At 42.0% G+C, this 26,079-nt stretch overlaps 1 protein-coding gene across 3 annotated transcripts in view; it reads right to left on the bottom strand.

The window, feature by feature from the left end:
- Positions 1-26,079, bottom strand: part of LOC110070575 (uncharacterized) — a 66,576-nt gene that overhangs the window by 33,494 nt on the left and 7,003 nt on the right. Inside the window, exons 1-14 of one of the 3 annotated variants that reach the window (XM_072991859.2) lie at positions 25,889-26,020; positions 25,000-25,155; positions 22,823-22,942; positions 22,125-22,352; positions 20,364-20,477; positions 19,944-20,063; positions 18,502-18,627; positions 15,380-15,586; positions 13,881-14,049; positions 13,453-13,621; positions 8,611-8,833; positions 6,093-6,218; positions 3,532-3,762; positions 2,649-2,966 (exon numbers count right to left, since the gene is read on the bottom strand). In XM_072991859.2, the coding sequence (XP_072847960.2) occupies positions 2,649-2,966; positions 3,532-3,762; positions 6,093-6,218; positions 8,611-8,833; positions 13,453-13,621; positions 13,881-14,049; positions 15,380-15,586; positions 18,502-18,627; positions 19,944-20,063; positions 20,364-20,477; positions 22,125-22,352; positions 22,823-22,942; positions 25,000-25,155; positions 25,889-25,964 (2,383 nt within the window). In that variant the 5' untranslated portion in view covers positions 25,965-26,020. Of the gene's footprint in view, positions 1-2,648; positions 2,967-3,531; positions 3,763-6,092; positions 6,219-8,610; positions 8,834-13,452; positions 13,622-13,880; positions 14,050-15,379; positions 15,587-18,501; positions 18,628-19,943; positions 20,064-20,363; positions 20,478-22,124; positions 22,353-22,822; positions 22,943-24,999; positions 25,156-25,888; positions 26,021-26,079 lie in introns of those variants that run through there. The other 2 variants (XM_072991860.2, XM_078384792.1) reach the window with 2 other exon arrangements.

Genomic DNA, 26,079 nt, shown 5'->3' with positions numbered 1-26,079 from the left:
CTCCAAGTCAATCCCATCCCCAATCAAAAACCAGCTGTCCCTCCCCAAGCTAGATTAACTGCAGTAGAACAGGGACCACCAACTTCTCATCCTACTTCTTCCAATCCAAAACATACCCTCTCCCCACCACAAATATCTACTTGTTTAGAGACATAACAGGAGAGATGGAAAAGTTAGCAGAAAGGAGTTAGCAGTTTAGTTAGAATATTGTTTAAAAATCTAATCCATTTATGTTTTGGTGGTGAATTTGTACAAGTTACATGGATGTTAAATTACCATCTAAACTTGCAGATAAGATAAACATTTGCTAGAAGGTAGCAGAATTAAATACTGTATGAGAAACAACCTGTGATTAGAAAAATCCTTAACTAATGAAAATATCTAAATATAGCAGGTGCTTTTCTCATCTTTGGGAGTATGCAAACTTGCCTTGCTTTGTTGACAACTGATCTTCAGTACCGAAGCATGAGATTCCTTCATAATATAATCTCACAAAACTGAAAAGATGCCTCCGTCACCTCTCTCCAACACCAACATGGGGAAGGGATTTATTTGGGATCAGACGAAGTTGGATGAAAGGTTCATGGTCACTGTTCTCCTGCAGTAAACCTAGCTCAGTAAGGGAGACTCACAGGCTCTCTCTAACATCTGTCGTCAGCTGACATATAATCCAAACAATTATTCAATATGGTTGGTTGGTGCTACTAAATCTTTCTAAGGAGATGCATTAATTCTGTTGGTTAATAATATAACGGAGACTATCGTGGCACTGCGGGCTAAACTGCAGAAGCCTGTGCTGCAGGGTCAGAAGACCAGCAGTCGTAAGATCGAATCCTCGTGACGGAATGAGCTCCCATTGCTTTGTCCCAGCTCCTTGCCAACCTAGCAGTTCGAAAGCATGTAAACACGAATAGATAAATAGGTACCATCTCGGTGAGAAGGTAAAACGGCGCTCCCTAGTCACGCTGGCCATGTGACAATAGAAACTCTCTTCGGACAAGCGCTGGCTCTACGGCTTGAAAAACAGGATGAGCGCCGCCCCCTAAAGTCGGACACGACTGGACTGAAAATGTCAAGGGGAACCTTTACCTTTTATCCTCATTTTTATGCAACCCTTTCCAAGTGGGAATACCTTTCTTCCCAGGAACATGTGTTTCTTTATAATCTTCTCTCCTCTCACTGCTTAAAAATCACTGCCTGCTTTCTTTTCACACCACCTATGTTCTCTACTCTCACTTCCTTTTCTCAGTTCTTTCACTACAAGATGATGGCCATACATCTTCCCCTGCCTGCCTTAGAGATCATGGGGCACAATAGCATTCCCAGCTACCCAACCCCTCCACTCACCGCCTCATTTTTTGGCTGACTGCTGCTTCCTGCTTCTCTTCTCTGCCACTTCCACTCTGAATCAGCTTGACTGATTCTTTAAAATATTAGATCAATGAACCATTTGGTCGCCACCATTTGCCAATGTCCCCAAAGAGAGCAAAACGTAGAAGGGCTGATGGTAGCATTAGAAACTACTGCTGATCCAACTTAAACTGAACCAGCCATTTAAGTTCAAGTATTTTCTCCACTTAAATACAGTGGGGGAAAGTTGAGATAAAATTGGGCTGAGCTAGCTAGCCTCTGGTCTTTCCACCCCTAACAAATTGATTTAAGTTAAAATCAAACTGTTGGTTCTAACCTTTGTGAATAAGCAGATGCAGCAAGCTGGCTGCCACAATTACTTTCTCATCTTGTCTGCACCCTCTGCTATTTTGTATTGCCTGGATTACTATTTATTTATTTAAAGGATCACCTTATTACCTTTTTGTTCTGCACAGTTCCCAAAGCCATTTATAACAGACTAAATCTACTGAAAACAGATTTAAAACATTTAAAAGCAGTGAAGTGCCATGTCACAAACTACAACCGCAAAGAGCTGCAACCTGTTCTTTGTATCCTCCTTGTGCGCCGGGGTACACAACAAGAGCAACAAGCAGCAACTCACCAAATATGGGTTCTCACTAATAACAGTAAAGGAGGAGACTGCCCTTCCATTTTGTTCTACTGTTCCTGGACAGAGGTAAGCTTTAAGAATTATTCAAAATAACTTGAAGTTAAAACACACTGGTAGAGGTTTTGTTTTTAGAAACTTTGCTCTTGTATGTGGAAACCTATGTTATACCACCGCGGAAGACTTTTAAATCAAAAAATGTATTTGTTTAATATTTGTTCAGGTGGTTGTATTATGTATTGTTGTTTACTATTTGTATATATATAACTAGTGTTAAAAACTCATGCTTGATGAGTTTTTAACAATCTCTTCTCATCATGCTTTATGTTTTTTGAAAGAAAAAAAGAGAATACATTGCTATATTAAATACTTCTTCACTTTTTCTCTTTATATTTCATGTTCTCTAGGTTTTTGTGAATCCTAATGCTTTGTTCAGATTTTTGTCAGGAGCTCATCTTTTTGCCTTATGTCCCACACCCCATCATGTTTTGTTCCAAATTCTAACATCCTAGTAGAAGACTTATTTTTTTCCCTCAGGGCATGGAGAAAAACTAGTTTGATAGGGTTCTGCAGCAGTAATGTTTACTGCACACGTAATGGGAACTACATGGAACAAACAAGCATCAGCTACCTAAAAAGGAGCCATTACCCATTTCTTTGGAAGTCCAGAGGAAGCTGGAGGAACTCGAATCCAAGGTAAGAAGGACTTCTTCTGTCAATGTTTCATTCCACACTTCTCTGATATTCCTGCCGTCGAGGTCCATTCTTTGAATAGATTTGCCAGTTTCAAGCCAGTACAAGGATGCTCTCTGCCAGTCTAGGAACAGATGCTGTATAATATCCTTGCCTGCCACTTGATAGAGAAGCTTGGTCATCATGCCAGAAAAACTAGTAACCATAATCTGAGTTCTTTCACATGTTAGCCAATATACGTCTCCAGAAGGCAAATCAACACTTGCTGCACACACTAAGCAAAGAAAAGAGAAATACAGTATATAATTATTTTTCTCTTTCCCTGTTTTAATCCTTAGCCAAGTTACAAGATTTATGTAGGCACCTACTGCTGCAAAACAAGTAGATTGTTACTCTTAGGTATCACCTGCTTAAGTTTTGATGGCACTTTGGTGGCAGTGCCATGTTGCTTTGGATACTGAACTCACTTCTTCCACATGAGCTCCATCACAATCAATTACTTGCAGCTAGAGCACCCCCTTTGGCCACAATCCTATTTGTTTTGATCATACGCACAAGGTTCTGCTGTGCACACAGTTGTTTTCTGCCTCCAAAACCATGACAGTTCCCATTTGATAAGGAGTCAAATCTAGATGCCTACCTTTCAGTTTTCTTAGCCCCCAGGTGATGCTGAACAGAGGGTGCCACTTTCGGCACTTGTCAACACTTTAGACTTGGAGAAAAACAAGGGTTTAAGGCAGCAATTATCTCTTTCCTGTTTGTTTTCCCTCTGTAGATCTAGGAATTACCAACGGCAGAAGGCATTAAATTCTTGTACTGTATATCACAGGCACTCTCACCTGGTGAGTTTGTAGGCATTACGAGCTTTGCTTTTGTCTCTTTATGGAAACGCACCAATTCCCCTTTGTCATCAGTCCAATAGATAAATCCCCTTTTCCAGTCCATGTCCTGGAGGTAGATACTGTCTGGCCATGCCTGCAAGAGTCCTTGCTGCTGTTGTAACACTTGTCTTTGCCGACCAATTTGCAGCTGGTAGATCTGATTAGCAGTTGAATACAAGACATTCAGCTCTGTGTGAAGAATACAATCATTGGAAAAAATGAATTTGGATTCTAAGATTACACCAATGGCTTGCAATGGTAGCTTACTCTTTAAACACCTCTATGTTGTTCAAGCTGGACATTGCTCTTCCTACAAAAGGAACTGAATTAGAATTTTAGTAGCCATCTAAGCCATGTTGACATAGTTGTATCTCAGTATTGTTGATTTTGTCGTTCTTTGAAGAGAGATGCAAGTTCCTATGCAATACTCAAATACTTCCAGATGCTCAGAGAAAGTTAACTTTATAGAATGTAACTGGCCGATGGATGGGTGAATACTTAGAAAAACTTATTTTCACATCTATATTCAAACATTCTAAAATACTAACAGATTTCTTTTTTATTAATTTTTATGTATGTATAAGATGAGCTTTTAAAGGCTATAAACTCTTATTTATTTATTATATTTTTACTCCGCCTTTCTCCTTAAAAGGCCCCAAGGCCCCATTAACTCTTGTATTTTTGGAATGAGATTAGATTTAAAGCTCTTGTCCAACTTTTTAGTTAAAAGCTTACAACTGAAAAGTTACACGTTTGCAACAACATTGAAGTCTCATTAAGCTTATGGAGCATGATACAATGTAAATAAAGCTTGTAGAAATAGATAAACTAATGATGCCTGGACTCATTTGTCTCTGTTCACTATGAGTGAAAAAAATAGTGATTTGATTTAATCTCATATTCTGAAGAGATATGGAAGAAGATTCAAAGCTACAATCCTGGTGAAGCAGGCAGGAACAAGTAAATCACTTATGCCTTGATATCCTGATGAACCTTGATGTAATTGTCATGATTATCTGTTTCATACTGCTATTTAAGCTTTTCAGGGATAAATGCTAGCTGTGATGGACCACAACAAACTACCAACGAGTGTTACGAAGTTCTGTATTTATTTATTCATTCATTTTATTAGATTTATATCCTACCCATCTAGACAGATAGTAGTGCTCTCAGCCTTTTTCTAGTGTCAAACTTTTGACCTTGACAGGTTGACTGAAAAGGAGCGACAGCCTTGATTGTGCAAGAAGTGAGCAGGGCACTAAATCTTTTTTGGGGACACTAATTCATAGTCACCATTAATCAGAAATGACAGGACAGTGCATAACCGTAACATTTGTGCCAGACCACCTCAGTTACAGGACAGGGGATCAGACATCACTCCCCCGCTGGAACTGGTATGAAGGGAAAGACCAGAAGTACCGGGTCTTTCTGGTCGAGCCGTCTCTTATAAAGACTTCTAAACAAACCCAGACTAGTCCACCAACTACCCTAAGCCACCAAAAGGATCTAAGTTCTGATACTCATGATTTAGAGTGGGTAAATCCACCAGGTGGAGGGGTGTCTAAGGCGGTGGATACCCAAGAGCTGGAGGAGAGATGGAAAGGGTTAATAATATCTAAGCCATATAAGGAAGAATCGGCGGGAAGGAGGGAGGTGCATGAGGTGGTGGATGAAGGAGGGCTGGGGGAAGTGAAGACAGAACGAGATAGAATCCCAGGAGGTTGGAAATGGATATGGATGCAGGACCTGTGGACTGGCAAGTGGGAGCAGGTCAGGGTACCTAAAGCAGAGGCAGAGAGTCGGAGAAAGAAAGGCTTGCCTCAGAAACTGTCATATTGGGGTGAATCGGAGACTCATGAATGGAGAAGAAAAATAAGGGAAGAGAAGGAAGCCATTGCTAAGGAAAGGGAAGCTCGCCGGGCATGGCACTTAGAAGAGCTGAGGAAGATGGGCTGCTTCCTGGACCTTGGGATGAGACGTCAAGAGAGGGAGACCCGTCCTGGGAATGGATGGGAGATGAAGAAACCTTACCCCTCCTGAGTGAAATGGACCTTGGGTTGGGAATTGAGGGTCAAAGACAAGTTTGTGCCGGTCCCTAGGACCTGAGTTTGGGGAACGTTCATGAAGAAAGCTTTCCGTTGCCCTTGTCAGAGCCGTTGCTCGAACAAGAGACTCAGTTAAATAAACGTGTTAAGGTTACTGCCCAGTTGGGTGAAGTAAATAAAGACAACAACTTGTTTGATAAATCTGCTGGTGGTGTTTTATTGAAGACAAGAGAAGCCCAACCACACGACCCCTTACATATGGCCACTTTAAAATGGCAAGACAGATTTCTACTATCCTTGAAATAACAGAACTATTAGTAGTTATGTAAGATTTAGCATGTGCAGTATGCTACAGATAAATTCATCTGAAGCCCAATGCTGATAAATTAAAAATGGTATTCTCAGTACATGGTGAAGGAGATGTATTGTCTCAAACATAAAACATATGGCTTCCAGGTTTAAGGATAAACCTACCTGCGCATTCACCAGAAGGCAGGAGAAAAATGCCCTCCGGGCAGGCACACTTGTACCCCTTGGAATGCACTGGCGACGGAAGGCAAATATGGCTGCATGATCCAGGGGAACATGAGGCTGTGTTACCTATGGAGGAACCGACAGGATAAGTTAATCCTTAAAAGCAGACCCAGTTCTTTCCAGGTAGAAACCAAAACCTTCCTGATGTTATATTCTGCACGAGTGTCAAGGAGGAGACTAGCCACAGGATCTGACAGCCTGAGAACACAAACCCAGGCTTGGATTCAAACTCTTTGGCGGCACCCCCACCCCCGTGACAGTCACCAAGTTGCCTCTCACTAACAAAAAGATTCACCAGCACTTTGGATCATTGCTTAGGCACAGAGACTGCCTACTCTGACAGCATAGTTGGGGCTGTCCTGATATCGAGCCGCTGTATCCTGCTGAAAGGCGGCATCCCCTGAGAAAGCACAATCTTCAGATCAGAGCCTGCCCACAAGTATCCCTTGCAGAGGGAGCATCAGCCAGTCATTGACTAGCATAAGCCTGCACAAGACTTACACTTCCTGTGACATAGAAGAGCAGCAAACCAAAGTTTACAATGCACCCAAACCCAGATAGCTTAAAAGACCAGATTCTCTGTGCAGCAGCATAGTTAAGGGGCATGCCCCTGGTTCCTTTGGGTCAGTTCTAGAGATGGGAGCACCGTATTTTTCTGTGTATAAAATGACATTTTTTCCTAACATAATTAGAGAAAAAAACTGAGGGTTGTTTTATATACGGAAGGCGGCAGCAGCAGGCAAAGAGGAAGCTGCGCTTGGCCGCCTCTCATGGCTGCCGCCGCTGCCATCTAATCACCTCCTCCTCCTGCCAGGGCTCACCTCCAGCTCACGCTCACGCCGCTGCCTTGTCCCCTGCCCAAAGGAGACTATTGCTGGAGGTGAAGATCTGGTGGTCGCGGAGGCAGCAGCAGTCAATGGGCAGCAGCAAGAGGCGGCCAAGCACAGCTGCTTCTTTGCTCCTGTCTGTGCTTCCTGCTGATGCTGCAGTCTCCTCCAGCACCACTCACGGGCTCAGTAGCAGACAGAGGCAAAGGAGACGGAGGCAAAGGAGCAGCCATGCTCGGCCGCCTCTCAATGCTGCCCATTGACTGCTCCTCCACCTTCGGCAATGGTAAAAATGAGGGGGTTGTCCTATACATTGGGGGGGGTCATATACAGAGAAAAATATGGCATTTGTACACAAATATGCCCGCACAGCTGGACCTAAGGAGAGTACAGCTCATGGGACCAGACCATTCATTCACACATCCGGTGGTGGTCTCGCTCATCCTTCCAATCACTCCCGGAGCACTGCTCTCTTCCCGCTTGGCTGGCCACTCCAAGCAGGAGGAGGGACGATGAGTCTCCCTGCATGGCTGCCAAGTGGCTAGCTGAGCGGAAAGAGCTGCACTCCATAAGAGATTGGAAGGATAAATGAGGCTGCCGCCACTGCTGCTGGACGCTGAGTGGATGGTCTGGTTCCAGGAGCTGTACCCTCATTAAATCCAGCTGCATGGGGATATTTGTATTCGTATACAAATATACTGTAAATACCCCCATCTCTAGTTAGTTCTATCTGAATTTGAGATCAGTTGCACTTCAAGTTCAACTGATCTTCAGCTGATTTACCACATTAGCTTGTCAAAACTTTGGGGACAATGTAATGTAACCTGAGCTCTTTGTTGTGTGTCCTGCACTCTTTAAAACCTTTAATTTAATTGAAAATCATACTTTATTTTCCAGTTCCTTGATGCCATTAAACTTGCCATTGTTAATAAGCTTGAAAATAATTTTTTCATTGCCCAATTCCATGGCTCCAAGTCAAATATTGAGAAAAGTGTCATTTTACTTCTATATTTAATTTAATTATTTCATTTATTTCCTTAAAAATCAACTGCCAAAATTTCAATATATTCTATATTCCCACCAGTTCAGTACCTCTTTTTTAACATTCTCTCCAGCATAACTAAGAATAATTAGTACCTGTTTGATATTCTCCAATGGCTTATCTAATTCATAAGCAATCTGTTTCATTGCATGGAAACCATGGCTACTATGGGACATAAGGAGGAAGTCTCTAACAGAAACCTCTCCCTGCTTTTAATGTCACCATCCTTCTGGCTGCATAGTTTTTACAAAATGATTTCAGCAACTGGATTAAGTAGAACTGACAATACAACTAATCAGTTTTGCAGTGGTCAAGTCATTTTGTCTATTGGATCTTTCTTTGGGCAGTTGTAGAACTCTTAGCCATTCCCCAAAACAGGCTACTCAGCTGTCCATTTCCCCTATCCAAAAGACTGACCTGGTCCTTCCTGAGGACGACAGGAATCTGTTGTAGAAGTCCCGCCCTACAAATGTGGTGGTCTTACTTTTAAGTTCATGCAACATGCAGTGGTGGCATGGGAAGAAAAAAAGAATAATTTCTGCCACCAGAGGAGACTTTTTGATTATTAGTCAGAAAGATGTTTACTCACTGTGAGGCTGCTGTAGTTCAAGCAACACTGCGAATGAGGAGACTGAAGAGTTCAGCAATACACTGATACTCGGAGAGGTTCGGGAGGAATAAACCAACTTTTTTTTGTCTGCCCAGAAGAACCCGTTTTCAAATACAGCAAGTCCCAGAAGGTCCTCTTCTTTCGCCAGCATCTCAGGGAAAGTGTATCTGCCCGTGCCGTCTACTTTTATGGTCTCTATGGACTAGAAGGCAGCAATGCCAAGTCAGCCATCATGTTTTAGACCAGGTAGACTACCAACCACCATATATTCCTACTAGCAGCTTCAGCTATTGCCCAGTAACTTAACTCTTGTTCATCTACAGTGGGGTCTCTACTTAAGAACTTAATCCGTATTGGAAGGTGGTTCTCAAGTTGAAAAGTTCTTATGTTGAATCTGCATTTCCCATAGGAACGCATTGAAAACCATTTAATCCGTATCTGCTCTTTTCCGTCCATAGAAACTACAGTGGAACCTCTACTTAAGAACTTAATCCTTTTTGGAATGGTGTTCTTAAGTTGAAACATTCTTAAGTTGAAGCAAAATTTCCCATAGGAATGGACTGAAAACCAATTAATCCGTTCTGGCTGTTTTTTTGTTATGTAGAGGTGTGTTCGTACATTGAAGAATTAGTTCCCATAGGAACTAATGCAAAGCTGGTTAATACGTGCTCTACCACTAGGGGGAGAAATTTTTTTTAACCTAAGATGACCTAAGGTTAAAAAAAGAGCAGGAAAGGTTTTTTTTCCTGTTCTTATCTTGGATTTCTGTTCTCAGGTAGAAGCAAAATTTAGCAAATGGAGCTGTTCTTAAGTTGGATTGTTCTTAAGTAGAGACGTTCTTAAGTAGAGACCCCACTGTACATGTTTGTCAGCACATGCGGCCAATTGAGAAGTGCTGCTATGAGAGGTGTACATAAGCATCCAAAGTCAAATTGTTTACTATGTAAACATGCCTTTTTCCTCCAAAGACTCATCCCAGACCTGACGGCTACTTATCAGCGAGAAAACTTAAGGCAAACTCAAGTGATGGTCTCAGATGTACAAGGACAGCATGTTTTCACTTACTAAGCAAATCTTAGTGAGTGAAAACATAAGCCCAGTGATTATGAGGAAACAGGAAACATCCACACTCAATCAATACTTAATCTCTTCAAAACATAAAGTCATATCCTTGCTTGTGGAGCAGCTTTTGCCCAGAGATGAGGAATAGGTGGCCTCTCAGGAGTTGTAGGACTGCAGTTATCATCCTTCACCATCTGCTATGTTGACTAGGGCTGATGGGAGTTTTAATCCAGTATCATCTGGAGGGCGACATTTTCCTCATCTTTGCTTTATGCACATTTCAGGAAGCCTAGTGAGGACTAGAAAAATGTAACAAAGCATTTCCAACTCTGAAGAAGAGTAACTGGCCTCCCAGCCATTTATACATTTATTCTGGTGCCCCAGTTGGCCTGTTTGTGTAGCTTTGTACATTATGCTTGTCTCTAATGCAAGTATTCACCGTTGTCAATCATGGCACTCATGTGGGGCACAGAAACATTTATATAGTGAGTAGAAAGTCCTGTAAGAGACATACTAGTTCATGACATCTCTAATGCCTATATGTAGTCAGGGTCCAATTGTCAATTCAGCTGTATGAAATCATCTGTCTTTGCTGGAGGGAAGGTAGAGTAGCACAGGACATGAAGGATGCAAACATCGTCACATTGTACAAGAACAAAGGTGACAGGGGAAATTGCAATAACTACCATAGCATCTCTCTTCTCAGCATTGTAGGGAAGCTGCTTGCCTGTGTAGTGCTGAAGAGGCTCCAGGTGCTTGCAGACAGAGTCTATCCAGAATCACAGTGTGGATTTCAAGCTAATAGATCCACCAGTGACATGATATTTTCCCTTAGACAGTTGCAGGAGAAATATAGGGAACAATGACAGCCACTCTTTGTGGCCTTCATAGACCTTACAAAGGCCTTTGATTTGGTTAACAGGGCTGTCTTTTTAAAAATACTTCCCAAGATTGGATGTCCAACACAACTCCTTAACATCATCAGGTCCTTTCATGAAGAAATGAAGGGCACTGTAGTGTTTGATGGCTCAACATCAGATCCCTTCGACATTCAAAGAGGAGAGAAACAGGGTTGTGTCCTCATGTTGACTGTTTGGGATCTTTTTTGCTGCCATGCTGAAGCACGCTTTTGAAACTGCAACAGAATGTGTTTATCTCCAGACTAGATCAGATGGAAAGCTCTTTAAACTCTCTAGATTGAGAGCGAAGACCAAAGTCCAACTGAAATGCATGCGGGACTTCCTCTTTGCCGATGATGTAGCTGTTGCTGCCCATTCTGCTGAAGACTTCCAAAAACTTATGAACCATTTTAGTAAGGCTTGCCTAGATTTTGGATTAACAATCAACCTGAAGAAAACACAAGTCATGGGCCAGGGCATGGACTCACCTCCCTCTATTACCATCTCTACTCAAGAACTGGAGGGTGTTCATGATTTCATGTACCTTGGCTCAACGATCTCCGACACTTTTTCCCTCTAGATGTCGAGCTGGATAAACGCATTGGCAAAGCAGCCACCATGTTCTCTAGACTCACAAAGAGAGTATGGCTTAATAAGAAGCTGATGGCATACACCAAGATCCAGTTCTATAGAGCCTGTGTAACGAGTACACTCTTGTACTGCAGTGAGTCCTGGACCCTTTGTGCACGGCAGGAGAGGAAGCTGAACACGTTCCATATGTGGTGTCTCCGACACATTTTTTGTATCACCTGGCAGAACAAAGTTCCCAATAGAGTAGTCCTAGAACAATTTTTAGCATGTATACATTACTGAATCAGCTATGTCTATGTTGGCTTGGACATGTTGTGAGAATGGCTGGTGGTTGGATTACAAAAGATCTCCTGAATGGAAAATTAGTGCAGGGAAATCACCCCAGGGGGAGACCACAGCTTCAATACAAGGATATCTGCAGACGGGATCTGAAGGCCTTAGGAATGGACCTCAACAGACGGGAAACCTTGACATCTGAGCGTTCAGCCTGGAGGCAGGCGGTGCAGCATGGCCTCTCCCAATTTGAAGAGACACTTGTTCAACAGGCCAAGCCAAAGAAGCAGTCCCGAAACCAGCAAAATCAGGTTGCTAGATAAGGAACAGACTGTATTTGTCTTCAGGGTGGAAGGGACTATCACTCTCGAATTGGCCTTCTCAGCCACACTAGACATTGTTTCAAGACCTTTATTCAGAGCATGTCACCATAGTCTCTCAAGATTGAAGGATGCCTACATACATATTGCTAATTCATGCTTGTGTAAAAGATCTCACATAGCGGCCAACCGCCACTCATTGAGAAGGCACTTTTTACATGTCTGGACACACACCCAGGAATACAACCAGCACCTTGCTAATGAGTGGGAATTGGCCACCACCATTTAAGCGCAAATCACCAGTAGAATTCTGGCTTATAACTTGCCCTACCAATTACCCCTACCTCCCCCACAAAAACAGTTATGTGACCAATCCACTGGGTATATTAATAAGATATACATAGGTTGCATCAAGACTTATATAGACCTCTCTTTAAATAATGCTATTTCAAGGCTATTTATAAAAAAGTATTAAATAAGAAATGCAACTAAAAAAACAGCATAAGTTGTTTAATATACTACCAGCAATTTAAAAAAATGCTTATTTATAATATGAAAAGCAGCATCCATAATTTAAGATGAGACTGGTGCATTCAGGTTCTTTTAGCCCTAATTAAAAATAATAAAAGAAAGGTCATGCACCCCTTAGGCAGTTGAATATCTTATATGAACAAGGATTCCATAATACAATCCAGAAAGCCAACCTTCTTGCATACCATGCCATTTGGGCATTTCATCTACTTCTGCTTTAGTTTGGATTCACTGCTCCATCGTAGCAATTTCACATATAATTTCCCTTTCGATATCATACTGCTCTTCTTAAGAACTCAGCAGGAGAGAATTTACCTGAATCGCCACTGCTTTTTGCAAACATGTTTGTTCTGGGCAAGCTCTTTTTGCCGAGCTCCCTCTTTAGGCTGCTATTAGAATTTTTAATGTTTTAGTAAATAAAGGAACTGTACTCTACCTGGAGGTCTAGGGGTTACCTCAGGGCAGGGATCCTGCACAAAGACTAAGTCTAGCATCATAATACTTGGCTCACTGCAGGGAGGAGCATCATTTGGTTGCAAATATTCTTCAGGGTTAAGGTAGTCAGCTGAAACAGATACTTAGGCTCAAGTAATAAAGTGGTGGAGGGGAATTTCCCCATTCTATAGAAAAAACCCGGCTATGTAGTCAAGTCAAATACTATTGAGATGGATGTTTAAGCAGGCAAAGTTTTAACTCTATATGAAGGTTAACCATGTAGAAGAGGCGGTGGTTCAGCCCAGAGTAAGCAGAGCCATGTGGAGACAATGTTGAGATGCAGCAGTTTTTCCCAGTGTTGTATCTTCTGGATACCTGGGCTACAATTCTCATCAGCCCTAGCCAACAAGGCCAACGTTGAGGGATCAAAGGAGTTACAATCCAAAATGTCAAGATGGCAGCAAGTTGGGAATGCTGAATTATGAAACACCAGGGCTCCTCTATACACTTGGTGGAACCGGAAAAGAACAAGACATGTTTCTAACAGCAGCCAGGATCATCCAATTGTGTTGGCTCAGCTCAAGCTGAATGAGCTGATGGGTCAAGAGCCATCCCTACCACCTTCAGAACTGCATCCTCCATTTGACGCAATTGAGGCCTCCAAGAGCTCACACAGCAAAACATTTTTTGAATTTGTGTGGATTCCATACCTTTTTGTACTCGCTGATCCAGTACAGTCTGCTTGTGATGGGATCGAGAGTCAGCCCCACGGGCTCTTCCATGGTTACGACTGTGAGCACATGCCTGTCTGAACCATCCATCCCTGCAGCTTCTATGACAGTTCTGCCTTTTCCACCTCGATTCACCCAATACATGTATCTGTGAGAGAGACAGAACATCAGAGCGTTGCACTAGTACTTTGCCATTTGGCAAGAGCAGCGCAGAGTTCTCAGAATGCACAAACTCTGCAAACAAAGCCCATCCAAGGCTGAGCTGGTTAAAATCTGGAACAGTTCAAAGGGCTTCATGCTACATAAAACCCGTATCTTGACCCTGGCAAGTGGAGAGCTATTCTGTCTCTGGTAGCAAAAAGCCTTGGGCTGGCTCTGTTACACCATGTCAACTCAGGTACTCTTACCTTTTTTCTGGAAATGTAATCAGCTGCTCCGGCATCATCTCCTTCTCTAGGATCTTCACATATCCTCTGCCATCACTCAAGCCAGCAAAGATGGCATCAGGTGAGCTACTCGCCCAGTATAATTGTCCTGTGAACCGGTCTACAGATATGCTGTTGATACCACTGATATCTACAGAGAGGATTATAGAGATTTAGTCGTCTCAGGCCATGTTTTTCTCTCTCTCCCCCCCCCCCCATCCTAGAAAGCAAATTGTGAGCTACCTGTTTGGCATTAACGCATCAACTTTAATCAGTTTTTGGATAAGGGAACATCACAACATCCTGTAGGAGGGCTGTTATACATTTCCCCTTGGGTGCATGAGAAGAACAAATCTTTGTGGTTACCTCTGGAGTGCCTTTCACTGGCCACCCAGCCCCTGAATTTTATTTAGTTCATTTACCACATTACAAGGCACAGGAATCTAGTATCTCACTGGAAGTGTACCATTCTTTTGCTAAAGAGAACTTGCTTAAAACAGAATGTGATCCTGGCCCATTAACCATAAGGACAGCCTGCAGGATTCTGTTCTTATGCCATGTATCTTTTTTTCACCCACTTCTCAGTGAGCATTTCTAGATTTTTTGCATGCGAGGAAAACACACTCACAGTTTCCCACCCAGCTAATCTGCATTTCCTTTCAGGGCTTCTGGTAGGTTATCAAGAAATCTCTAATGCTTAAGTGTTGTTTAATTTACTGTGTTAAGATTTAAACAGGCACTGACTTCTTTGCCTTGAATTTCATTTTTTCCTTTCCCAGAGAAAAGGAAAAAATGCAGTTGACATGGCTTGCCCAACTTTAAATTTATACCTTGTTTCCCCAAAAATAAGCCCTAGTATGATTTTTCAGGATGCTTGTAATGTAAGCCCTACCCCCAAAATAAGCCCTAATTAAGTAAAACCCTGCGCTTCACCATTGTGCAGCAACCAGAAGATGACATGACTGTAAAATAAAACATCCCCTGAAAATAAGGCCCAACATGTTTTTTGAAGCAAAAATTAATATAAGACCCTGTCTTATTTTCAGGAAAACATGGTAGCAACCATGTGAAGCAGGCCAGACCCAAATGCAAAACTGGCCTAAGGCTAGTCAGCCCATAACCAGAGGAGAATTTGAATGCAGGTCAAGCTTATCCTAGCTCAGCATTACCCCTTATAGTGCACTGGCACTCACTGCAACTTAACCTGTGCTTCCAGTAGTTTGCAGTTGTCATATGCCATCAAGTCATAACAGGGTTTTCAAGGTAAGTGAGATATTTAAAATGTGGTTTTACCAAGTTCCACATCCCTACTGAATGTCCTTGGGGAGCAGAGATTGGAACCTAGACTTCCTTAGTCTTACATCCATCACTCTATCCACTATACCAAATTGCATATCTTCCATTGGTTTAGGGGTAGGGTAAAGGTGCTGAATGAACCAAGCTTGGCTTAGGACTTACATGAAATACAGTAAAAGGTTTACCTTGATAGAGAAGAGTTTCATTTTTGCCAAACATAAAAACATGCAGCTTGTACTCTTCACTGATCCAGTAATATTTTTTTCTTGACAAATCATAGGCAACAGAAGCTGGTTTTGTGTCTGTAGAGACTAGAGGCTCCAAACTGAGAGTTTTCATATCCAAAAGGGCAAGTTCGTGACCAACACCCAACAATATTTTGGTAGCACCACCTGGAAGAATTTTTTTAAAAAAATGAAACTAAAGTAGAATTGTTGAGCCCACAAAATGTAGGCATTAGGATTTCTCTAAAGGAGAATGTCCTTTTCTCTGATGCAAGTCTGCTTGATATTACTAGGTAAATTAATACCATGCAACTGAATAGGAAAAGATATAATCCAGTAATGGAACTTGAGTAAATTGGGTCCTGCAAAAAAAATTTGGATAATTTATCTAAAAATCACATCCTCACAAATACATTACAACAGGAATTAAATACTTCTCCCACTATTTCAGCTGAAGCAAGGAATTTTGATCTATACATTCTTATTTCCTGTTAGTCTTGTTCTCCCTAAAATCTTGATCAAAGGTTTAATGTGGGGCCTTCATTACAAATTCACATGAATACACATGGTCTGAATCTTTTATATTTTGTACCCTATGGTTATCAACGGGACGGCTTCTCAACTTAAGAACCCATTACACAACTTTTTCTATGTAAAATCAACTTTTCTAAGACATCTAAAGTTATTTGACTACTATTCTAGCCTCCTGCTTGTTTTTAGTATCTTTTTGTTGTTATTTAGTTGTTAAGTCATGTCCAACTCTTCGTGACCACATGGACCAGAGCACGCAGGCCCTCCTGTCTTCCACTGCCTCCCAGAGTTGGGTCAAATTCATGTTGGTAGCTTCAGTGACACTGTCCAACCATCTCGTCCTCTGTCGTCCCCTTCTCTTGCCTTCACACTTTCCCAACATCAGGGTCTTTTCCAGGGAGTCTTCTCTTCTCATGAGATGGCCAAAGTATTGGAGCCTCAGCTTCAGTATCTGTCCTTCCAGGGAGCACTCAGGGTTGATTTCCTTCAGAACGGTTTGATCTCCTTGCAGTCCAGGAGACTCTCAAGAGTCTCCTCCAGCACCACAATTCAAAAGCATCAGTTCTTCGGAGGTCAGCTTTCTTTATGGTTCAGCCCTCACTTCCATACATCGCTACTGGAAAAGCCACAGCTCTTGACTATGTGGACCTTTGTCCGCAAGGTGATGTCTTTTTAAGTTGCCGTCTAGGTTTGTCATCGTTTTCCTCCCAAGAAGCAGGGATTTTTTAATTTCATGGCTGCTGTCACCCTCTGCAGTGATCATGAAGCCCAAGAAAGTAAAATCTGTCACTGTCTCCTTATCTTCCCCTTCTGTTTGGAAGGAGGTGATGGGACCAGTGGCCATGATCTTAGTTTTTTGATGTTAAGCTTCAGACCATTTTTTGCGCTCTCCTCTTTCACCCTCATTAAGAAGTTCTTTAATTCCTCCTCACTTTTTTTAAGTATCTACCAAGGACTATTTTACCTGTAATAAAGTATGTACAAACCAGTGTTGGGTAAAGCATGGTTCCAGCTGTTTTGGAAATTCCTAGCTCCACCCAGAGTCCCTTTGATCTCCTTGACAAAAATATTTTTGTTCAGTCAGGAAAGGTGAATGGCTGCTCCTAGAGGCCCATTTCCCAAAGTAGCAATTCATGTTTAAATAGGCCAGTGGTTCTTAACCTTGGGTGACTCAGGTGTTTTTGAACTGCAACTCCCAGAAACCCCAGCCAGCACAGCTGGTGGTGAAGGCTTCTGGGAGTTGCAGTCCAAAAACACCTGAGTAACCCAAGGTTAAGAACCACTGAAATAGGCTACAGTGACACCCCCACCCCAAATCATTCAATACCCCCCAAAGCCAATTGTTTGGAATACCAGTGAACTTGTCACATTTGCTTTCGGGGAGGGGTGGGGGGGACCGTGTAGTTCCCAGAGGATCCAGAAATGTAAAACTAGTGGCTAAATCCAAAGTTGTTGACCCCAGTTTAAACTTGGAGTACTACCAAATGGTATCATCATCAGCTCATTTCCAAGTTGATTGTATTATCATGTATCACATGACTAAAATAGCTATTCTCAACAGGGGCCACATGACCCACCCCCCTAGGGGAGCCCTGGCACATTTGAAGGGGCTACAGACTGGAAACACTTCTTCACACATTTATAAGGTTCCCTGTGCAACTTCTACAATCCTGATTTATCCTATATTTCTTTCATATTATGTTTATGGCCATGACAAAAAAAGTTGAGAATGGCTGCCCTAAAATAAGGTCATTAGGTAGCACTCTGATGACACTGCAGTGAATTAGGAACCTATGGATGTCCAGTTGCTGTGGGACTCCAGTTCCCATCACCTCCCATAAATCTGGCCCACGGTAAGCTATTAAGGCAACAACTCATCAACATCTGAAGTACTACCAGTTCCTCATTGCAGCTGCAGTTTAGATTTGACTAGCAAAAGGCAGCCGTGATCTCAGATTAAGTCACTGCCACCATAATTCAAGTAGCGCACTTGCACAGAAGTAGATCTCAATTGCTAGCTTTAGTTCATGAAGGTTTTAAAAAAAGACTTTTATAAACTTAAACTTTAAAGAGATGTTTGGTTGCTTGTTACATAAATGCCAAAGTGACTAATCTGTGACTGCATTTAATTGCTTTCACTGCATGGGCCCAAGAGGCATCTCTTTGGCCTCTAGATAATAAAGGCATCTGTACCTTTGGTTTCACAGGGCTTAGTTGTACAAATATTGCACAAACTCATACAAGAGGACAGCAACTCGAGACAACCTGGCCTGCATCATGAAAGGTGCTGTTCTTGTTGCAAGTGGCTTCGGTTCTATCTGGGACTGCTGAGGGAAGAATACGGGCCTAAGGTGCCGAGGGAGGTCCAGATTTCACAAAAAAGGAAGTGGAATGAGCTTTTGTTGAAGTACCACCAATAAGAAGGTCCTCTATGATTGTAATCATGCCCTTGCATCTACAGAAGTCTTTGCCTTTATTGACCTTTAGTAAACTAGTAGGCCTTCTTTTAATGTCAGGAAAGAAAAGATGGTGCATGTGAATTAGAGGCTTACCTGTAGCCTCACAAGCAGTTTTGTTGGAGAGTCGGTACCCTTGAACACAGTCACAGGAAAAAGAACCCACTGTGTTATTGCACAACTGGCTACAAGGACTATATGCCATCGCACACTCGTCAACATCTACAATTAAAAAGTACAGTAAGTGCTATGTACTGTATGTAAGTTCAAACAGACTAAAGGTTTGCTATTAGTGTGCCTGAAAGCTATGTGGCACCACCGAGGGAAATACTATTAGCAAACAGGCAACCCTGACTGGTTCATGGGAACAACACTATTGCCTTAATGTTTTGGAAAGGGGCATCTACCAATATTCTACAAATAAACCATCCCCACACCGACATACTGTTTAGAAGTGTTACAGTATAGAACATGCCAAATACAGTACAAATTACTGAAATCCTCAGACAAAAATGGATCAGTTGCTATTTGACCCTCAGGGCTAGACAATTAATTTGCAAGCTGGGCCCCGGGTATGAATATAGATTGAATTATAGAATAAGCACCTGTTGTGCCCAGAAGATTCTGTACCATGTTTTAAACACTGGTTGATTTCCTGCTAACTTTCTAATGCCCTAAAATGCTATTCAGGTCTAAGCTAAAGTTCACTATATGAAGTGAAAAGCTCCAAGGCAAATATTCAGTAGATCAGGAACTGAATATTAATACAGTATAATCAGAAATTCTGTGTAAATGTACTGCATCATCATCAGGGTCCACAAAATGAATGATTATTTGCTCAGCAAGTTATGAGATGTAGTTGCATTTTCTTACAATATTCCACTGCCAAGCTTTGTTCACTCAAGTATCTTAGTATTGTTTGTGTAATATAGAGTGGTGAAAGTGTATTACACCTAGCAATGCTACCTCTAATGTCTTAATATTAAGAAATATTGAGGGCAGCAACAATATTTTTGCAATTAATAGAATAACTAGCATTGCTGAATGTGTTGTTGTAATAAACTAAAATTGCTTTTGGAATGTCATCGGGGGAGATATGTGGCCATTGGTCCTTTAAAAATTCACTTAAAAATAACTAGTTCCTTGTTAAAAAAATCTGCCAGTACACTATTGCATAGCTCTGCCCGCATACTGTAATGGGAATGATGTCAGCATCAGAATAGCACTGTTTAAAGTGTTGCTTTTTTCATATTAGAAGTTTGCACAACTTTGTCTCCTTGTGCATGAGATGCTTGAGCGAACTGAAATCAGAAAAGCAACTCTTCAATTAGCAGCAATCTGCTCCTAGTGATAACATACTTCCCGCTGCTCAGTAGGAGCTACACACTAGGATACCAGCCTGTGACTAGTAAGAAGTAACTTTAAAAAAGGCTTGTATTCAGCTGCAAAATATTTGTATTAGTTACAGTTGAAAGTTAAAGAAATACCTTTCTAGCCTTCAGTGTATTCATTTTATTTAGACATTTGTAAAAATATACCTGTGCAGTTCTGACCAGTAGCATCAAGGCTCCAACCGGGGCTGCATGAACATCTCACGCCCCAGAATGTATCAGCACATGTATCCATGCAGCCTCCGTTACTCAGAGAACACTTATTACCTAGATGTATAGAACAAAAGGCAATTATTCAAATACTCTCCACTGTAAGCAGTGCAGGCTGATGATTCATCTTACAGGTAATGAATCCATTCCAAGCATTCTCCTGAACTTCAAAGGCACTGTCCAAGGTGCTGAACCTCCTTTTTGGATTAATAGTTCAGCAGCTGGGCTACCTGCTGTAAAGTCTAATTAAAACCCGGCATGGCTTCATCACCCCACAACACTGGAGTCATCAGCCTCCAATGGTTGTAACAAATACATTGTCACCAATTTTAGCTATTGAAAGCTATTAAAAATTACCACAAGTCCTGGGTTCATCGGTGCCATCTAGACAGTCTGTTACTCCATTGCACATCAGAGAATTCAGAATGCATTTCCCCTTATCACAATGGGTCATTCCTTCCGGACAGGAAACTGTATTCAAAAGTTGAAGTTAGTTAGGACTACACACGCTGCTAAACATTGCTTAAAGTTCTTTTCATGTCATTGCCAACACGTTGTAAATTTGCTAATTAAATACTTTTATATCTCAGTCTGAGATGCCCATAACCTTCCAGACTGTAACGACTTGTACCCGGAGTAAGCATATGACCAAAGGGCTCTATAGCTAACATAAGCTGGTTTGCAGTCCAGGAACTCCAAATAGTTCACATGAGTCAGTCAAGATGAGGATCAACTTTTAACCATTTCAGCACTGCATATGTAAAACCTGATGCCAAGTGCAGCCTTTTGCATGTAGTTCGAAATGTGTGTAATACCAACCAGTTAATCGTCCAGCCAAGTGCATGCCACAATCACTCACTTTGTTGGGCTATCAGCATTGGCACCCTATTAAAAACATCTGTTAATGATGAAGAACATTTCTAGCAATGTATATAAAAAGTAGTTTAGTTTTTAGACAACTGCACACAGCAGACATTTGTCAGGCCTAGTCTAAATTAAATGCACTGCATTTTTTTATAGTGCCCCCCTTCATCATCATACTCATAGGCATCCTTCAGTCTCGAGAGACTATGGTGACATGCTCTGAATTGAGGAGTGTCCTCTCCATAGCATGAAGCCCAGGTAAAGTAATATGGAGGATAGGCTGTTACCCAAGCAGCAGATCCCCCCTCTCCACATTGCTGGAATGGTCCAATGGAAAGGCAAGAGCCAATACACTGGTTCCATCAATGTCGCAGGAGTTGGCAGAACAACACGAGCTGCCTTCGGGACTCCAGCTCCGGATTTTGCCTCTAGGTTAACTCCTGAAGCCTTTTCCATGAGTGGATATAGCCACAAGGCAGTGGAGGTTTGAAATCGGAGTTTTCCTTCTCCTAGATGGGCTGCCTTACATGGCTGACAAGCCCCACCTACCCGACCTGCTCTTTAATGAGCAGATAAGCACAATTAAAAATGGTGGAAGTTACTTACTGAACATAACAATAGAAACCATTGGTTTTGAGAGGCAGACACATACGTATACATAATTTAATACTGTTAATATACTTATAAGCAATATACTTATAAGCAATTCTGGCCATGTTTGCATTTTAATGGTAGACAAGCACATTTAATTATGAATTTATGTACAGGATTATTGGACCCTATTTAACCATTATATGAGCTATAAAAACATCCAATGGTACATTTTTAACCAGGGTGTATTTCATTTAAACCAAATTGTTTTAAATCTCCATTTGAATTGGGGGGAAATGGTTTTTGACCATTCAAGTTTTAAAAATTTAAAGTAAAAAATCCATTTTTTAAAATTTAAAACTTTAAACTTATTGATCTTTAGCCACTCTGTTTTAACCCTCCAACAAAAGGAAATCCTGTATATAAGGAAAGACTAAGTTACTGCTAAGAAAATCTTTATTTGCAACATGGGCATACAGCAAATAAATTATTACTTTCCAGTATGTTAACCTATCCTATCTCCTAAAGGCTGTGGTCTCACAGTCTCTTCACTGTTAAACATCTTCAGATTGAGACATTTCAGGAGCATGTTAAGATGCAAAGTTTTAAATGCCTGAACCAAAAAGCATCTAACCATCTTCCAGATTACAGGATGCTACTCACCACAGATTTCTTCATCCGAGTTGTCTCCACAGTCGTCAATGCCGTTGCACTTCCAATCCTCCATAATGCAGATTTTATTCTTACATTGCCACTGCCCAGGCAGGCAGTTGTTCAGGGGGCAATTTGCTTCATCCGAGCCATCCTCACAATCCTTATGCTGATCACACCATTCCCATGGATTGATGCATTGATTAGTTCCTTGGCAGGGCAATTTTTTCCTTGCACAAGCTGCAATAATACTGTAGCGTCAGAACAGCTTCCACACTCTGTTTCTGTGATCCATGTTTTGAATTCTGTTACTTCGACTTTCAGCCACTAGGAGGCAAACATTTTGAAGCCCTGGACTGAGAAGTCCTACCCTTTCCACTAAGACACAATTTTGTTACCTTTCTGATCTGAACTAACAAAGAGGGACTGTAGCTGTATAGCACGCATGCTCTATAATTTATAATTATAAGAGACTTCATGCACATTGCTTCCAGTTAATGGATGTGCAACTATAAATTCCTGTCTGAGATTAGTAAAAAAATAAGTTGGGCTCTGCTTTGTGGCTTCAGCACCAAAGGTTTTCTGTAGCAGCACACCCTCCTCTAGTTAAGAACCAACCTGCTGAAAGGCAAGCATTAACATCAGGCACATAAAAATGCTTTGCTTTCTCCAACAGCTTGGCAAATTGAGGGAAGGTGGTTTGTACCTACCACAGTTCTTCTCATCCGACCCATCCATGCAATCGCTAATACCATCACAGAGCCAGGTAACATCAATACACTTCCCATCATTGCATTGCCATGCATTTGGGGCACCGCGACATTCTTCATCTGAAAACATTAAAGCAAGTTTCGTTTCATTCACGTAATCTTTAAAAAAAAAGAACTGCTATCTGTGAGGTGATTGCTCTACAAGTCTAGAAAGTTGCTTATCCAGTCAATGTCAGAGATATAAGAGCCCCAAGAGTTTACTGTGCAGGTGACAAATACTGTGGCACATGGAAGAAACAGAAATTTGTCCAAGATACAGGTCACTATAGCTACTCCTGAAAAGACAGGCAGATTAAGTTGAGCCTTTGAGTTGCCTTCAAGAAGCTGATGGGATGGCACAGATCACTGGTGATCATCATCACTTGCTGAAAGTGTCGGGAGTTTTTGCAAGCTTGCATGCTGCCTTTAGTAGTTTTGAACGGAAGAGAGTTTTCTAGATAGATCAATCTATCTAGCACTAACCAATCACTCCCTGCAACTGAATTCAAAGAGAGCCTAACCTTTCTCCTCAGTGCTTCCCCCTCCCCTCCTCTAGAGTCTGCCAAGGCCTGTTGTTGAAAGCAGCCATGTTTGTCAGTTTGCTGTTTGGTCTCTTGATTTGTAAACTATAAAACTTTTTCTTCTTTCTCCTACTCATGTCATTGAGTAAGCGAGATTGTAAGTGCCAGTTGAGAAAGGGGGCAGACTGCATTGGGGGACTTGAAGCTATTTGTAAATCCATGCACTTCTGCTACTCGGAGAAATTTAACCAAACATTCAAAACTCTGCAACAGAAAGTCCAAGGTAAAAATCGACCTAGGCTCCATTTCTGAGGGCCATAGTGCACAGAGTATTTGAAAGCTCATGTGGCAAATAGGCAGAGTATAAGCATGCTACAAACTTGATGGACCTTTCGGTGACTTCAGGGCTGTAGGAAAAAGTTTTTACAGTACAGTACTTATTTCTCAGTTCATTACTAAAATGTTTTTTTAAAACTGAACAGCCATAGGGCAAGCATTAAAAACTAGTGTGCCATAGCCGTGTTAAAGCTACTAACAGAGCTGCTTAATTCTTTGTTTTGCAGTCTCATCTTCAGCTTTATGCTATGGATGAGAGCTTTTCTTAATACTGAGTTGCCCAATAACAACACAGCGTGGGAAATTGGCGCATTTGCTGGCATATGCCATTTGATCTCTCCTACTATATTCTTCCTCCAAACAGGAGCAGGGAGATGACCCAGGGAACTTTTGTCTGTAGTTTGCTTGCCATTATATCTGAACCGGAATCCCTGGCTTGTTGCTCTTGTTTGTGGCTTGTGACTCCACTTTCTCCAAAGGGCAACAGAGTAGGATTCTCTTATTAGAAGAGCAACATGTTGGTTCAGATGTAATACAGCACTAAGAAATGGATTATTGTTTCCTAGTTTGCTCACCTGCTTCTGCCAAGACAAGTTAATCAACATAACCTAGCATGCCTGATCATTTCAGATAATCCAGAACTGTAACTGACCATTACATCAGATGGGCTTGACTGTGTCCTATTAAGACATCTCAGAAGTTATAATCTTTGAACTACAAAACTCGAACACCTAGTCCAGCCCCTGCCAGGGAGGCACAGTGGGAAAAATCAAACTCCTCTGCTGTCATAGAGGGGTTATGTGACCCCCCCCCCCCCGTAACCAGGTCTAGTTAGCAAGCTGGATGCAACATTTTGGAACCACTGAAGTTTCCAAAGGCAGCCCCACGTAGATCATATTACAGTAATCCAGCTAAAAGGTAAGTGTATAACACATGTCATCAACGCCAGATGAGATCTCTTCAGGAACAGGGGCAGCTAGCACACCACTTTTAAGTGTGCAAAGATACTCCTGGCCACTGCTGAAATCTGGGCATCCACAGGCTCAGCAACAAATGCAAGAACCACCCCAAGCTGTGCACATGTGTGTTCAAATGGAGGGCAGCCTCATTCCAGCACAGGCTGCTATCCCTTGCTCTGCCTTTCAACTCACCAGAAGCACCTCTGTCTTGTCTAAATTTAAGTTTCAGTTCATTCACATGCATGCACACACACACAATCCATTACTGAAATAGTTTCCTTGCATTTAAAAAGTCTCAGTTGGTAGTTGTCCAAAAACTTACCACAGTTCTCATCTGAGCCATCAGGACAGTCTTGTTCTCCATTACAGAGCCATGTCAGAGGAATACATTTATCTCCACAACCAGCTTGCAGAGAGGTGTTACAAGAGGTTCCAGCTGGAGGAGCAAAGGCAGTATGATCAGAAACAAGGAGTTCACCTGCAAAGGTATAGAGAGCCCACAGCTACTACAGGAGAAATGCACCAGGAACCAAAGCTTGCTCCATAGCCAGCAATGGCATGGAGAGTCTGAAGAACACTCTAGGAAAGCCCTATTGGATAGACCTATACGATTTCTTTTTTGGTCACTATCACTATTAGATATACTATTGTATATCCAATTGTAATACAGTCCTTTGTATGTTATCTACTCCAACTCCCATCATTTCCAGCCAACACAGCCATCAGGAACGATGCTTTATAAAATCCAACTTTCCCCTTAACACAGTGGCTAGGCTGTCAAATTTAAAAAACAACACACAATTAACAGAACCCCTATCGTTTGCAAGTGGCATACAAGAATTTGGACTACTATTAAAGACAGGAGAGCTATAGGATAGGCCAGTCCTATAAAGAAAAAACTAGGAGTCATAGACAAGCTGCACAGTCTCAGGGCAACCTCAGAAAAAGGGGATGGTAAACCTGTGCAATCTCTACCTGGAGATCTCTGAAAAGGGTCGTCATAAATCAGAATGGACTCTACAACAGACAATTACCGTAATAGCAAACAAGCTCTACCAGTTCCATGGAATGGTCTTTAAAGTCCAGTAGGACGGGTCAACAGATTATTCAAAGCCGCTCTCAAGCCATGGGCAATTTTATCCACCCGCAACCCCCACTGTCTTTCCCTAAACGCCCCATGCAACCCCCCGAGAGCTCCACCCAGCTTTCACCTGGGGCAGGCATCCAGTAACACCAGCTGCCCGCAGCAGCCAAAAGGAGAACAATCTGGAGCCTTAAACGCCCCATCCTGCACACCGCGGGCACGCAGGACCGCCCGCCACGCAAGACACAAACACGGAGCAAAAAAAAGAACGATGGAAAGCGGGGCTCCCGTAATGGCTTATATTCCCCGCGCAAGAAT

The sequence above is a fragment of the Pogona vitticeps genome, chromosome 2, assembly GCF_051106095.1.
Source record: "Pogona vitticeps strain Pit_001003342236 chromosome 2, PviZW2.1, whole genome shotgun sequence".
Classification (NCBI taxonomy): domain Eukaryota; kingdom Metazoa; phylum Chordata; class Lepidosauria; order Squamata; family Agamidae; genus Pogona; species Pogona vitticeps.
Note: the sequence above shows the minus strand (reverse complement) of the source record. Positions and strands in the feature narration are given on the sequence as shown.